Source organism: Pleuronectes platessa, chromosome 14 (assembly GCF_947347685.1).
Source record: "Pleuronectes platessa chromosome 14, fPlePla1.1, whole genome shotgun sequence".
Lineage (NCBI taxonomy): Eukaryota > Metazoa > Chordata > Actinopteri > Pleuronectiformes > Pleuronectidae > Pleuronectes > Pleuronectes platessa.
The window spans coordinates 4,482,831-4,498,942 of NC_070639.1; the positions used below are offsets into that span (position 1 = coordinate 4,482,831).

The following is a 16,112-nucleotide window of genomic DNA, read 5'->3' on the forward strand; positions in this document are numbered from 1 at the left end:
CGTTACAAGAGATTTCCGCAGCAAACTTCAGTCACAATGAAAAAGAAAGTATAGACTCACCTAGAAGACTTCTCAAACATCTATACGTTCACTGCTGTCTGTCAACGAGCAAGCTTTTCTTTATCTCAAATTAAAGTTCAAATGGAACAATCAATCAAGGATTTGTAAAGATCGGGCATCTGTCGTTTTACTGTACTTTTACTTATTATGCCATTGTTCCTTAATTGCTTTATAATTGAGTTTTATGAGTTTTGAAAAGCCCGTATATAGCGAGGGCAATTACTTTTAAGTGCTGTGGTATGTGAAAATTGCAGATGCCAACAATAAACTTCATCATCAGGACGCAACACAAAGTGCGATTCAATTACAGGAACTTTCCCCAGGGGACAGGAACCTGTTGAGGAAATCATTTCCACCAGAAGAACCAGAGCTTATGTCATGTTCTAGTTGGTGGAATGTTGGTGGTCTATTTGTTCAATTTTTTTTATAGCTATGTTATATTTTTACCGCAGGCAAAAAGGTGAGGTTTGTACATTTCTGTATGTTCATTTGTTAGTTTATTTATTAGCAGGATAAAGTAAAAAACAAACAGATTTCCACCCAACTTGGTGAAGGGATGGAGCCTCAGAAGAACACCTTCAATTTGGGTTCTGATGCAGATGACGGAATTTATTTTTATTCTCTTTCTTTTAATACTGTTTTCACCAATTTTATCACCAGATGTAAAATAAAAACATATAAAGTACTAAATGATTATAAGACCATGAAAAACAAGGGGAATAAATGCCCAGGTTTCCCAAAAGTAGGGCAACTAATGTTTAATTTGAAATAAATTATTCATTTTTTTCTTTTATGTTCCTACAATGTGTAGGACTTTTCAGCCTCGGTGGAGGTTTGCGCTCAACTGACCGGAGTGTCTGGTTAGAAACTATGTTCTCATTTATTGTTTCATCTGCAGGAGATGTGTGAGCTGATTCCCAGTGACCAGGAGCACCTGTTGGCCAGGAAGGAGAGGAGGGACCAGCTCCTCATGGGTCTGGCGAAGTTGAAGAAGGACCACTGAAAGACATCCAGGAACCAAACTCTTGAACATCAATGATCATGACTGCTGGCCGAGAAAAAAATGCTGGCCATATATTTTCAAAATTCGACTTCACTTGATTAAGATTTTAAATGCAGTATTTTTGTGAGATTTTACATAGAAATCAAATGTATAAGCTCTTAAATTGCAGCACATTGTTAAACATTGAACAGGAACAGAACTTGTTCCATGATGGTGTAAAAAGGAATCACAGGCAGTAACATATTTTATATATGACAATGAGAATTATATCATTGCATTTGTGAAGTGATTCTGAAAACCTGTTTGATTAAAGTGCCTTTTTTATGAACATGAAAAAAACTGTGAAGAACTATGCAGCAGCGATTAAATTTCAACCTTAATTTTTCAAAGTGTCCAGAACATTTTTCTTTTTGTGTCGATCTCAACCCTCAAGACAGGAGGATATTTTGTTACGTTTTCAAATGGAATCAAACGATGTGATTTTATTCACTTGACACAATGTGGTTTTCATTTTCAGTTATCTTTCGAATGAAGGAAAATAAAATTAGATATTCTGCTGAGTTCTGCGTTTGTCTCTATTCTCACAAGCAGAACAAATCAATGATGTGCTACATTACAGATACACTCCTGAATCCCAGGAAACAAAGAATGGAAACACGTCAGAAGAGTAACTGAGAGTAATTGATTGTTCGCCGCTCACTGGGACATTTCTCCTGTTGCAGATTTCCTTTCACAGAGATACCAGGCCGCAGCGACGTCGTCACATGATCGCTCGGCCTGCATCTGTGAATTGTGTGATGAAAACCAAAATACAATATTTGTCATGAAATATACGTCCTGTAGTGTACAGAGGTAGGACAAATTTAGTTTTTAAAGTAAAAGTCTATCATAAAGATTACTTAACCATTTAATATATGAGTAAAAAAAGGGGAAAAAATCAAGCACTTATCTCCTCAACTACTTAAAAATATTGATTCTGTAAAGCAACAGAAAATAGAAACAAGTACATATTTTTTCTTAACTTAAAGCAATAATCAGTTTCAGAATTGCTACCAATTGATTTTCTGTTAATGACATTAACATTTCATTTCTGGTTGATGAGGTCAGTAATTTGTAATGGCTGTTTTAAATGGTGCTGTGAAATACAATTATTATTACTCCTGACGAGGGTTCAAGGCGTGTCTCACCTTGTTAGGCCCTGTGAGGCAAATAGTATTTGCTGAATGTGGGCTGTGCAGAAAAATGTGATTTGATTATTGGTAGAAGGGGCCCAGTCGCAGGGCCTCTCCATGAAGATTAACAATGCTGACACTTTTGTTAGAAAGCTCAATAAAAACTGTAAAATCTATGTTTTGATCCTCATGCAAGTCTAAACATGGAGAAACAGATTTCAATCACTTTGGGCGTAGGATCATTCATCCATTGTAGTTTTGAAAAACAAGGTTAAGCATTTTTTTATTCAGAAGCGCCTTTAATTTAGCTTTTCTACAAGGTATAATTGTTTTATTTGATTATTTGACACAGTTCTCTTTCAACTTAAATTTATTTTATGTATCTGTCCCTTTTTATTTCTTTTACCTCTTTGACTTTCTTTAAATTTGACTTTCTTTAAATTTGTTTCAAACTGTACTTTCTGACTTTAAATTGTTTGATTTAGTATCTGTGTTATTTTGAATGTTCAGCGTCTTGAATATTCTTCTGTGTGTGAAACATCTGGGGCCCTCGGCTGGCCCCGCCCCTTGGCTGATCTGGCCCCTCCCACCCCGAGGTTACAGGTGTCTCGCGCCTTAAGACGAGTGGAGCACGAGCTGAGGTTTGATTCTGAAGCAGCGCGAGGGACTCATGACTTTTACTTCCATGGAAAACTACTGACTTTTTATTTTATTGTAAACTACAGAAAGGTGAGTTCATGCTGTGCTCTTTTTGCATACATTAACTCCACGAGATCCTTTTATTATTACTGATGATAACACTTATTTCCATTCAGTAACTTTCGGGTTTTTACAGTTTGTCATCATTTGTGTATGTGTCGCAAAAACTAAAGGGAAAATCCAAGTCAACAGAAAGAAAAGGTTCAAGTCAACAAACAGAAAATACTACATTCCTGGAGGGTAAAATCAGATTTATTGATTCAGAACTAAAAGCCCCAAACTGCATTTAAACATGCTACAACAAATATTCTCACTGTCAGCGTGAATATCCCTTGTTTTAATCTTTGTTCTTAAGAAAAGTAAATGACTGAAGAGGAGAGGAAATATCTGGAACATGTTTTAAGAACTTTAATTCCGTTCTCACTTCTCAATTCTCCTGTTTTTTCACTTCTGTTTATTTATGATATCTCTGCCATGATGCTACCAAACAGAGCGGACACAGACTATAGATTATAATTTAAAAGTGAGGATGGTGCTAATAACAGGCGGTGAGTGATAATAATCACACAAGTGTTAAAGTGGTGAAGTCGTGTTGATTCTTTAGAGCACAGTAACAGGCAGTGGCGTGCACAGATTTTGGGGGGATGGGGGCTACGTCTCCTCTGACAGTTAAAACGGGACATCATCCCCTTTCCACTGTTGTCAGCATATTTTTATTCTGCTCAGAATGAACCGTGCCAAAAAGCAGAACACAAAAAGACTCCAGTGAGAGTTTAAAAAAGGACAGCCGTAACAAAGTGCTTTGGGAAGATGGAAATGAACACAACAAAACATCCAAGAGAAGAAGCAAATTAATAAGATCTAATTTTAAGTCAAGACAACAGATGACAAATTACAAAATCAAAGTCATTTTCAACCTTTTCATCTGTGTTATTAAACAGGATTACACAAAAACTGTGCTCAACCGATTTAATGATTTTAAGATTTTGGTGTTGATCCAGCTCCGGGTGCGGTTCCAGGATTATAATTTAACTTATTTTAACATTGTGAGTCTTTTTCAACATATTCATGAGCGAGTGCAATTCTCCATTGGGCCTTGGTGGAGGTGTGAGCCCTACTGAGGTCTATTCTAGATTCTCTTGAAAAAATAGTTGAAGAAAAAAATAAATGAACCTTGACGTGTACCTGAATGTAGTGGGTTCCTCTCAGGCCCAGGCCTCATCCCTCCACATAGATTGGTGGAAATTGTAGTTTAGTTAACAACAAACACACTTATAGGGGGCCGTATTCCACTATTTTAAAGGATTTTGGGGGGAAATTCTGTGTTTAACCTTCTTCTGATTTCCTGCCCTCCCCAGGTCGTCTGACCCTTCAGAGTCTTCTTCACCACAATGAGTTGGGGGGCGCTCTACGCCCAGCTGGGTGGCGTCAACAAACACTCCACCAGTCTTGGAAAGATTTGGCTTTCTGTCCTCTTCATCTTCCGCATAACAATTCTGGTCCTGGCTGCTGAGAGCGTCTGGGGGGACGAGCAGTCTGACTTCACGTGCAACACGCAGCAGCCAGGCTGCAAAAACGTCTGCTACGACCACTTCTTTCCCGTGTCACACATCCGCCTGTGGTGCCTGCAGCTGATCTTCGTGTCCACGCCGGCTCTGCTGGTGGCCATGCACGTGGCCTACAGGAAGCGTGGGGATAAGAGGACCATGCTGGCCTCCAATGGCACAGAAAAGACGACTGACAGTGACCTGGCATCGTTGAAGAGGAGGCGTCTGCCGATCACAGGCCCACTGTGGTGGACCTACACCTCCAGCTTGTTCTTCAGGCTCATCTTTGAGGGCGGCTTCATGTACGCACTCTACTTCATCTACGGCGGCTTCCAGATGCCGCGGCTGGTGAAGTGTGAGCAGTGGCCCTGTCCCAACAAGGTGGACTGCTTCATCTCCCGGCCGACAGAGAAGACCATCTTCACCATCTTCATGGTGGCCTCGTCGGCCATCTGCATGGTCCTGAACGTGGCTGAGCTGGGCTACCTCATAGGCAAGGCGCTCATGAGGTGCTCAGCCAAGTCTAATAAGAGGCGTTTATCCCCCACGGATGGTGTGAGGCGAGACAATGCCCACGCGCAGAATAAGAAGAATGAGATGCTGCTGTCCACATGCACAGATTCATCCAGCAACAAGACCGTGTGTTGAAGAGCAGCCATCAGAGTGAACAGGAGCGAAAGACGAGAAACCAACAAAGTGTACCCACAATGCATCATGCGTTTGTGCATATTGTTTGGTATTGTGACGAGGAAATTTCACAGAAATCAGTTTTGTACGGATTTGACCTCATTTCTACATCAGTCTCTATTTATACTGATTTGCTCTTTATTGCCACACATGGCCTCACATTTTACGCAAGGGGTCACATGTCTCTTGTTCCTTCCTGGCGTAAAAATCACAGATCAAACCAACAAGCGTAGATTATCTATTCCTGTCGTACACGTCCTTGTACTCGTCTCCTTTTATCGTTCATTCTGAGGTTTGCTTGCCTGTGCCGTACTGTACCAAACCAGAGCAGAATGAGTCCACACTGACATCTGCTGGTGACAGCGGGGATCCTACTGGTTAAGTGTTACAGAAGAAAAATGAAGTAAATGACAAATGAAGCAGAATTTGTGATGATTTTCAGTGTGGTGTTTAACAGACATTTAATTTCAAATGTTAAGTACATGTTTTACATTAATTGATTTTTTTTAAAGCTGAGTTTATGCTGTTAAATCAAAATCAAGCACAAAATCAAGTTTGACATTTGTTAAATGACTTTCTTTCAATGATTTAGTTTTTGCATGTGTTAATGACTACTGAGGGCTGTGCTGCACAGGGTACAATTACACTGAAGAAGAATTGATGTTACATTGTTGAATCTTATCTAAAACTCCACAGTGGTTTGATGATAGATGTGACGCTCTTTGCTGTTCGATCAAGTCACAAAGTTTTCTGTCTTTTTTTACTTGAACTGAAAGTGTTTCTTCAGAGGAAAAAAACTAAACACTGAGATCATGTTACGTATTTTAACACTTAGATGTTGATTGGTCCGAACATGAGAATTGTAAATGTTTAGGGTGCACATGATGTTGTCATGCTTCCGTCAGAAGTTGCATAAATGTGAAATGTTTGCAAAGAACTGAAATTCCTGTTACCTGCTGAGTTTAATTAAAACAGCAGGATTATCATGTTAAGCAGCAAACTTCAACAACTGCTTCATCATTAACATTAGAACTGTGTCTCTGTCATAGTAATCCTGCTTTTAAAACACTGATATGAGGCTTTGCTGATCAGCCGACACCTGCTACTGTGTTATTAAGACTTTCGTTGTTGTCACATTGTGTGTGTGCGTGTGTGTGTGTGTGTGTGTGTGTGTGTGTGTGTGTGTGTGTGTGTGTGTGTGTGTGTGTGTGTGTGTGTGTGTGTGTGTGTGTGTGTGTGTGTGTGTGTGTGTGTGTGTGTGTGTGTGTGTGTGTGTGACCTGACTGCCTGTATCAGCTTTCAGGATGTGCCTTTTTTTAGCCACAACACCAATCACCGCTCGGCCTCTCGATGTGCGGATCCACAAAGTGACAAAAGTCTTTGTCCTCCGTCACAAATCCAAAATCGAGGATGAGCAGGAAATGCTCATCCTCGATGAGAAGGAAATGAAATGTCTGTGATTGTGTTTTGTACCTAAAATATTTTTTATTACACTTGCACTTTGATCCTTGAAGTCATTTTGCTCTTTGAGACTTTGTTTTGGTCATAAATCAGTAAAACTAGAAACTGTGTGGTTTGTCGTTTTTTGTCACTTCACCTCATATGATGCTATGTCTGCCTGCAGCCTCCCACTGGATGGAACTAACAGGGAATGTTTTTGTCTGTCTTTTATTCATTTTTCATTGTTTATATCCAATATTAATAATAACAAGCTTTTATTAATTTGTATTTATTCATCAATCTGCTATGTTTACACAACATACATCAGGTTTAAAGTTATGTTATATTTTGACAGTGAATCTAAAGCATCACATTTATTGTCAGCTTATGCTCATTGAACTTTAGTTTTTACCTACAACTTTTAATATTTTAAAATTGTAAGTTTACTCTTACTGGAGTTGAACAACTTCAGGAAAACGTTTCATGTCTTTTACGTTTTTACTTCGGATAGATTTGAGAGCAACGTTTTCTGATGGCACATTTTGCGACAACTTTTACGCACACGCTGGAGTGGGTTTTGGGGAGGTTGGCAGGGGCGTGGTGTGACTCCGGACAGGCTGATGACTCTTTGGATTCACTCATGCATGGTCACACAATGTGACAGTCCAGACATGGCTGGAAACGGGAGGCAGCTCCGTTTGACCGAGCCCCATCTCCGACTCCAAGCCGCCTCCAAACACTGACAACAACGAGGGAGAACTTTTGCGCACGTTGAACGGGCCTGGGACGGAGCAGACCTGATCACACGCCTGGAGAAGAGTGTGCACGACTGAGTTTGTGCGGCATCTTTTAGAAAAAGAGTTTGAGGAGCTGTCGGAGGCGACAGGTTGCGCGGGTCCACAGAAGGTCTACGCGCTCTGATGATGGCACCGGTGAAGGCACAAGGATTTGCTTTTCGTGTTTAAGTATGACATCTCCGGTCTGAAGGTATGACAGATGAACACTGCTGTGCATATTATGTGGGAGTGAAGAAAGAGCAAGTAAACGCAGCAGGGCCTGTTATCGGGTAAATTAACGAGGGAGACAAAAGCCTGACAAAGCTCCTGGCGCGTTAAAGGGAGTCTGGGGACTCTGGCACACTCTGTATTGTGAACCTGCAGCTATGGCTTTGTATTTGAACCTGGCTCTGTCTGTTACATTCACCAACATGCGACATAAATGCCTCAAATACCTGAGAACCCCAGAGAAATGTATCCAGTTATTGATAAAATCAAATAGTTCTGACTCCCTGGGTTTAATTTCTGAGCTCATCTCCCCAATATTTACACATCTCTGCACTTATATCAGAGATTTCAAATGCAAACTGTAGATGGAAAACACACTCGTAGGGATCTATTAGGTCATTCATAGTGGTTTTATTAAGTTATCGAAAATGTTTTTATTGTGACATCTGGAGGCATTTTAATTTAAAATATTAAACTCTCACTGTTTCTTCATTTGAAATAATACTGAAATTGAATGAATAACGATTTGACTGTATCATTTTTCTCTTCCAGGTGTTATACATATCGTGAACCCTAGTCGATGGATTTATTACCTTTAATACAAGAATATTTTAGTAAGTTTCTCCTCTCTTTCTTCTTCTGTGTGTGTGAGTTTATGGTAAAAAGTTTGCCTGACATCAATATTTGCTAAACATTCTCTGGTTTCAGGTTTTAAAATGTGAGAATATGTTATATAGAATAAATATATAGAGTTGATATTATTGGTTGAACAAAACAATCTGTTTGAAGACATCAGCGTGGGCCTGATGTTAAATATTTGGATAAATCAAAGAAAAAAGCCTCTAAGATTAATTGATAATGAAAATAATGTAATCAGCTGAAGCTACACATTTAAAAAGTTTAACTCTCAAATCTCATCAGAATTTGTCAAAAAAAATCAATAATTATTATAATTATCATTTTTTCTTTTGTAATTACAGTAACAAATAGAGATGTGCGTTGTTTTAGCGCTACAGTGGAACAGAGAGAGGGAAGAAAGGCTGTGTGCACGTGTGAATGCCCATATTTGTCTGTGTGTGTATGTGCGTGTGTGTCCGTGCACACTAAATGCTGTTTTCGAACACTGTAATGTTGATCTCAGCACATGCCTGCTGGGCAGTGGAGCGAGCAGGTGAGAGAGTGAGATAGGCCTGACATTGAGAGAGAGAGAGAGAGAGAGAGAGAGAGAGAGAGAGAGAGAGAGAGAGAGAGAGAGAGAGAGGGACAGTGAACCAGGGTTAAACGGGTGGTTTACACACCAGCTGCTGAAAAGCGTCTGTGTTGAAGCGAATGCTGGTGAATTGATTTGTTTTCGATATCCAACGCCGACGAGGCAGTTTTTCTGTAAAAGGCCGTGTTCTGCCCTGCGTTTTATGAAAAGGAGAAATATGTCCAGTCGTGGTCGACATGTCCACTATCATCCATGTCCTTTTGTCGTCTCTTGTGTTCGTGTGTGTAGGCTGTTTAACCTTTGGGTAAGGCCACACCTAATACTTGTTTCATACAACCTTCTTCACCTCTCTCTGACTGTTTCTTCTCTCTGTTTCTGACATTCCCTCCTTCTTCGTCCACTCCAGCCTGTACTTTCTCCATAGGCTAGAAAATCTTGAAGCATGGGCGACTGGAGCTTTCTGGGGCGGCTGTTGGAGAACGCTCAGGAGCACTCAACTGTTATCGGCAAAGTCTGGCTGACTGTCCTCTTCATCTTCAGAATCCTGGTGCTGGGGGCCGCGGCTGAAGAGGTCTGGGGCGACGAGCAGTCCGACTTCACCTGCAACACCCAGCAGCCCGGTTGCGAGAACGTCTGTTACGACGAGGCCTTCCCAATTTCGCACATTCGCTTCTGGGTTCTGCAGATCATCTTCGTGTCCACGCCGACCCTCATCTACCTGGGCCACGTGCTGCACATAGTCCGCATGGAGGAGAAGCGAAAAGAGAAGGAGGAGGAGATGCGCAAAGCGACCAGGTTCCAAGAGGAGAAAGAACTCCTTTTTAGAAATGGTGGAGATGCTGGAGGAGGAGGCCGCGGCAAGAAGGAAAAGCCGCCTATCAGGGATGAACACGGCAAAATCCGCATCAGAGGCGCACTGCTGCGTACTTATGTTTTCAACATTATTTTCAAGACCCTGTTTGAAGTGGGATTCCTTTTGGGCCAGTATTTCCTCTATGGCTTCCAGCTGAGGCCCCTGTACAAGTGTGCACGTTGGCCCTGCCCCAACACTGTTGACTGCTTCATATCGAGGCCCACTGAAAAGACTATTTTCATTATATTTATGCTTGTGGTGGCTTGCGTGTCTCTTTTGCTGAATTTGTTAGAGATCTATCACCTTGGATGGAAGAAAGTAAAACAGGGCATGACAAACGAGTTTGCCCCTGACCGCGGGTTGCCTCGCTGCGTCAACATAGCGGAGCCTGAGTGTTTGGCCTCGGGCTCCAGAACTGCCCCATCCAGTCACAGCTACCCTCCCAACTACACAGATGTTACAGCGGGCAGCGGGGCGTTCCTGCTACCCATAGGGCCGACAGCTGTGCCCTCGGTAGCAGAGTTCAAGATGGACGACCTCCAGCAAAAGGAGCCCCTCCGCCAGCCCTCGCCATCTTCCCATTACTACATCAGCAACAACAACAACCATAGGCTGGCCGCGCAGCAGAACTGGGCCAATCTGGCCACTGAGCAGCAGACACGGGAGATGAAGGCCACCTCCCCTTCCCCTTCCCCCTCTTCCTCCACCAGCACCGACAACGAGCAGCAGCAGCCGCCCGTCGATGCTGCGCTTCTTCCCACCAGCAACACCACCAGTAACACCAACATCACCAACACAACCGCCACTGCCGCCTCAAGCAGCAGCAGCAGCAGCCCAAGCGCCACCTCTACCGCAGGCAGCTGGGGCGGGGGGAAGAGCGAGCAGGAGGAAGGCCACGTCACCACCACCACGGTGGAGATGCACGAGCCTCCAGTAATGGTCCGTACAGACCCTCGGCGGCTCAGTCGGGCCAGCAAGAGCAGCAGCATCAGGGCCAGGGCGAGCGACCTGTCTGTTTGAATCCCTTCTTCCACTTTCATGTCCCTGAACCCTCCCTCGAACGCAGCCGAAACACAAAGATTCTCAGACGAAAACACAACAATCACACACATGCATAAGAAAAGAAAAAGAAAAAAAATTCCCCAAAAAATTAGGGCGAGGCGACAAGAGACAGGTTAGAAGAAAAGAAAAAAAACAATCGTTGAGGTAAATGTTAAACGACTCGATCGGCAGCAGCCGTTGATTTCGTGCAGTCGGTGAGTTGCAGAGTTGTCGAGGAAAGGTTTGTGTTTTTGCACGGCGTTCATCTATGCACACAAACTGTGAAGATGCAGTGAGTCAGAAGGCTCCATTCCAGCCGAGGATGCTGTCATGTCATGCATCAGAATGGACTTTGCATCATGTTTGGTTTGAGGAGGAAGATTTCATGGTGTTTCTCTACTTTTTCTTCTTCTTCGTTGAGCCTGAAAGACAAATGATTCCGACTGAAAAGGATAATTTGTCCAAACGACCCCTGAATATATTTCCATTTCAATTTAAGCAGGAGGTAGCTGGTGTTGTTCAGTTAGTCGATGTGTGGCCAGACAGTGTTTGACCTTTAAGCTGCAGCACTTGCAATCACCTGTTTTTGTTTTTGTATTTTATTTGAATCATCCGGGATGAATCACGTTTTTTGTAGTTGTGCATGGCAGCACCTGTAGTCCTGCAACTCACCGACTCCACATGGCGAAGTCGGCTAGATTGGTTTCAACCAGAGACGATAAAAGTAAAAAGAATATCCCTGGAGTCCCCATTATGATGTAAGATAAGTAAGGTTGTTGATGGGATATGAGTCTAAATTGCGATCAAAACATTGCCGCCATGCTCTTAGTTTACCGAAGAGGAAAAATAGGTCCCTGACGCCTGCCTCTGTCAGTATCGCCTTCGGTCAACGTCTCAGAAACACTTTCCACTTGCTGCACAAACAACAAGAAACTGCCTTATTAGAAAATCTCATACAAATACACGACAGACGCCACTGGAAATGAAAAAACACAATTCTCTCCACCTCTTGGCTTCGACTTGAAACTGCTAATTTTATTTGTAGTTAGATTGTTGGCAGGCAAATCCACAACTACCCCCCACCTCCGAAAAAACTAAAAGCAACTGTGGGAGCTTAACCCGTTTTCACCACAACACACTTCACGTGCCTCTTCATCGGGTTTTATTCTGAAAAGTATTTCGATATTATTTTAAACACTGAATTTCATTTTACTCATAAATCGCATCACTGTAGTAGTCAGTTTGTGATTGCGAAACAGCTGCGATTCAAAAATAAAGACGACAAAGCGACCGGCGTTGTGAGTATTGAGACGCCGCGGTGCAGTCGACAGGCTTCTACTTTGTTGTGTTCTTCTTGATTCTTAGAAACCTTTAGAAAAAATACCTTTAAATCAACACTCACAGTCGTCTTGTCTCTGTCGTGTCACTGTGCTGTTTGGTTCATTCACATCCCAGGCACTCACTTTTAAATGACTCTTTTCTTTTAAACCTTTACGACAATAATTCAGCTACATCTGCATCAGACACATCAGGACTTGACAACAGGATTAATTAAAGTACCGTTATGAAACAGTAGTTTTTCAACAGTTCGTGTGCAGGTTAATACACTGGAGTAAGAGCAATGTAGTGGTACCAGCTGTTTTTTATTTTTGTTTAATTTAATTCAATTTTCAGGGGGGGTATAAAAAGGATGGTACTCTTCGGTGTATCTGTACCCACATTGTTTCACACGGTTTCTTACGACTTTAAGTGCAAACAGGAACACAGAGAGGAGAATATACAGCGACACACAATGTGTAGCTGAACGCAGCCCTTTGCAAATCCATGTTTCTTGTTTAAAATGACAAAAAAAACTGAAAAAGAAATCTTTGTTGTTTTTACTTTATTTTTTTGATTCCTAAAGTTTACATTTTGGTAGTTGATAAAGATTTGCACATTTAGGAAAAGGAAAGAAAATTGCTGTTCTACGATGCTAATATTGATAGAAATAGAGGAAGAGAGAGAGAAAGATAAAGAGAGAGAGAGAGAGAGAGAGAGAGAGAGAGAGAGAGAGTAAGAGAGAGAGAGAGTGAGAGTGAGTGAGAGAGAGAGAGAGAGAGTGAGAGAGAGTGAGAGAGAGAGAGAGAGAGAGAGAGTGACATCAAACAATCACTATGATCCTAAAAGGAAAGAAAATGTCTTAAAAATAAAAACACACATCGGCTCTTCAAAGAAAAGTGTTTAAAAAATGAACTGTTATTTATCTCGAGCTCGGACGAGTTTGAAGATTTAAAGAATAAAACAACAAAAAAGCAGCGAGAGAGAGAAAAAGCAGTCGGGGTGTTTTCTTTGTTCACCCAGTATGATCTCCGGTCGGGACGTCACATCGGACGACTCCACTGCTGAGACCATGTTAGCTGGGTAGCTGCCCTCCCTCACCCCCCCCCCCCCCCCCCCTGTACGAGGCCCTGACAGGATGTCGTTGTCGTCGTCGTCCCTCCCCCCAACCCCCCACGCCTCCTCTGAACTCTCTCCTCTTTAAGTTCCATGATTTCTCTGGCTCGTCAGGGAGTAGGAAATATCTCACGATGCTCAGAACAGCAGCAGCAGCCTGTTTTCAAAGCTGTCTTAAACAAGAGAAGTGCCTTGTGTATGAATGATTCTTTTGTAAGAACAAGTTGATGTAAATGTTCATTTACCTCAAATGTTTACAAAACTGTTACTAAATAAATTTTTTGTACCATATGGTTTGTCCGTGGATTTGCTTTTTGCAGGGAATAAAAGTCACAGATTCAAACACTTCAGTTCAGGTCTGAAGAGTTCAAACTTAGAGTCACAGAAATAGAAACACGAGACATGAATCCTGAACTTTGATCTGAGCAAAACAAATTACCATTTTTCCTTTTCAACAAAAAGCAACTTAATAAACACGTAACAATTAACAGTTAAAGATGTGAGATTAAGAAAAAAATTCAATCTTTTAAATCATCAAGAAAAACCATGATTGATATTTTTATAAATAATATCTAGGAAAATATCTGCCTCCTAACTTAAATGGTTGGTCTCAGGAAATTTTTTCATTTTCGTGGATCGATGGATTTTAAAATCGCATACAAACTTGAATTAATCACATTTTAACTTGAATTTAATTCATTTGTAATAATTTTGTATTCTTTTATTTTCAAATATTATTGACACATTTTTCATTATTATTATTATTATTATTATTAAATAAATGGCTGGGCTTAATTATTTCCGGTTTTCTTGGGGCAAATATAATAATCTGTCTTTCTCCATAATTAAATTAATCTGGAGAAAGTTAGTAGACATCAAACGTCCAGCATAGTAACATCAGCACCAGCTGAGCCTCAGAGTCTCTGTGGCATCACTCTCTTTGCAGACTCTTTGACCTCCGACCTCTCGGCACACAGCTTCCCTCTGCATTCCTACAGACAATGTCAGAATGTGCCGCTGAGCCAAACCCACTTCATAACCACATCCAGGAATAATCTCGTCAGTCTCACATACATCGATCACAAATTCAGGTCTGCACCATCACATAAGTTCAGGGACAATTTACAACACAGTGCGATACAGGATAGAGGGGGGTGAAGTCAACAGCCGATCGGTTTCAGCTCACTTAGAGCACAGTGGGTTTCAACAAAGCAACAGGTAAAAAACACACAGCAAATGGTAACTTGGCCATTTGGGCCATTTTGTAAAGAAAGGCACACTTTAAAAATGATTTCGAAAAGTTACATGAGAAGATTTACATAAATCTACCCACAATATGCCACAATGATGAAGCAAAACTTAATTTTGCAGTGTGTTGTAAATGTATTAAAAATAAGAGAGTAATATATACATTTACATAAGTATTCAGACCCTTTGTTATGACACTTGCAACTGAGCTCTGGTAAATGGTAAATAGCTTTGTATTTATATAGCGCTTTTCTAGTGTTGATGACCACTCAAAGCGCTTTACAGTACAGTTCTACATTCACCCATTCATACAGTGCATCGATTCGCAGCACTTTGTTATTCTATGGGGGGGCATTTGGGGTTCAGCATCTTGCCCAAGGACACTCCGGCATGCAGATGGGTCAGACTGGGGATCGAACTGCCGACCTTCAGTTTGGAGGACGACCACTCTACCCCTCAGCCACAGCCGCCCTCTGGTGCATCCTACTTCTATCAATGGTCCTTTAGATGCTTCTACATCTGGATTGGAGTTCTCCTGTGCCTAATTGAATTCATTGGAGATAATTTGGAAAAGCACACACCTGTGTATAAAAGGTCTCACAGTCTATGGTATATGTCCGAGTGAAGCCAAACCATGAGGTCAAGAGAATTGTCTGTAGACCTGCAGGACAGAATTGTGTGAAGACACAGATCTGGGGAAGGATACAAGAACATTTCTGCAGCATTGAAAGTGCCCAAGAGCAAGGCAGCCTCCATCATTCTTCAATGGAAGACGTTTGGAACCACCAACAGTCTTCCTAGATCTAGACACCCAGCTAAACTGAGTAATCAGGGACGAAGGGCCTTGGTCAGATGGGTAACCAAGAATCCAATGCTCACTAAGCAAGGACATCCAGAGAATCTTACAGAAGGACAACCACCAGTGCAGCCCTCCATCAATCTGGCCAGACTGAAGCCATTCCTTACTAAAAGGCACATTACAGCCTGCTGGGGGTTTGCCAAAAAGGTTTACATTTCAACGACACAACGACCTGAAGCACATCGCCAAGAAAACAAAGGAGTGGCCAAAGTCCAGACCTGAACCCAATAGAGCATCTCTGGAGAGTCCTGAAATGGCAGTGCACTGACGCTCCCCATCCCACCTGGTTGATCTTGAACGATTCTGCCCAGAAGAATGTGAGAAACTTCAAAAAGAAAGGTATGCCAAGCTTGAGGATGGCATTGCTGCCCAAGGTGCTTCAACCAAGTAGTAAGTGAAGAGTCTGAATACCTATGTAAAAAAAAAGGTGCTTTGTCATTGTGGAGTATTGTGTGTAGATTTATTAGAAAAAGAATGAAATGAATACATTTTAAGATGAGTCTGGAACATCTCAATAAGTGGAAAACCTGAAAGGGTCTGAAAACTTTCCAGATGCACTGTATGGTAGAAAGATACACCATCCAACCCCCCCACAATAAGGTAATTTAGGCTTTATCTAATTAATCAAATATTAACAGATATTGTAAAGTAATGTATTACCATTAAGCAGGCAGCAGTACAGGTAATAAACCCAGCCCCCTCCATGTTAGTGGATGGGACATGGAGAGAACAAAAACAAAATCACAGTACACATCAAATACATTTTCTCAAAGATGCTTTCGTTCATTTCAGGTCGTTCCCATCACACTGATGTTGGTTCAGGTTTCTACTAAGTTTGGTTTTAGTTAGTTATTTG

General features: G+C 41.7%; 3 protein-coding genes across 3 annotated transcripts in view; all 3 read left to right on the forward strand.

The window, feature by feature from the left end:
* cryl1 (crystallin, lambda 1) overlaps positions 1-1,623 on the forward strand; it is a 55,693-nt gene extending 54,070 nt beyond the window's left edge. The window contains exon 9 of the mRNA XM_053439110.1: positions 959-1,623. Coding sequence (XP_053295085.1) covers positions 959-1,063 — 105 coding nt within the window. The 3' untranslated portion in view covers positions 1,064-1,623. The remainder of the gene's footprint in view (positions 1-958) is intronic.
* Positions 1,624-2,831: 1,208 nt separating this feature from the next.
* On the forward strand, positions 2,832-6,734 carry gjb8 (gap junction protein beta 8). Its single transcript, XM_053439111.1, has 2 exons — positions 2,832-2,964; positions 4,293-6,734. The coding sequence occupies exon 2, from the start codon at positions 4,326-4,328 to the stop codon at positions 5,127-5,129; it is 804 nt and encodes a 267-aa protein (XP_053295086.1). The 5' UTR covers positions 2,832-2,964; positions 4,293-4,325; the 3' UTR covers positions 5,130-6,734.
* A 2,530-nt stretch (positions 6,735-9,264) lies between these two features.
* gja3 (gap junction protein, alpha 3) lies at positions 9,265-10,695 on the forward strand. The gene has a single exon (XM_053439825.1). The coding sequence runs from the start codon at positions 9,265-9,267 to the stop codon at positions 10,693-10,695; it is 1,431 nt and encodes a 476-aa protein (XP_053295800.1).
* The last annotated feature ends 5,417 nt before the right edge of the window (positions 10,696-16,112 follow it).

Coding starts and splice junctions, on each gene's coding strand:
- gjb8 (XM_053439111.1), top strand. CDS start 4,326: ATGAGTTGGGGGGCGCTCTACGCCCAGCTGGGTGGCGTCAACAAACAC.
- gja3 (XM_053439825.1), top strand. CDS start 9,265: ATGGGCGACTGGAGCTTTCTGGGGCGGCTGTTGGAGAACGCTCAGGAG.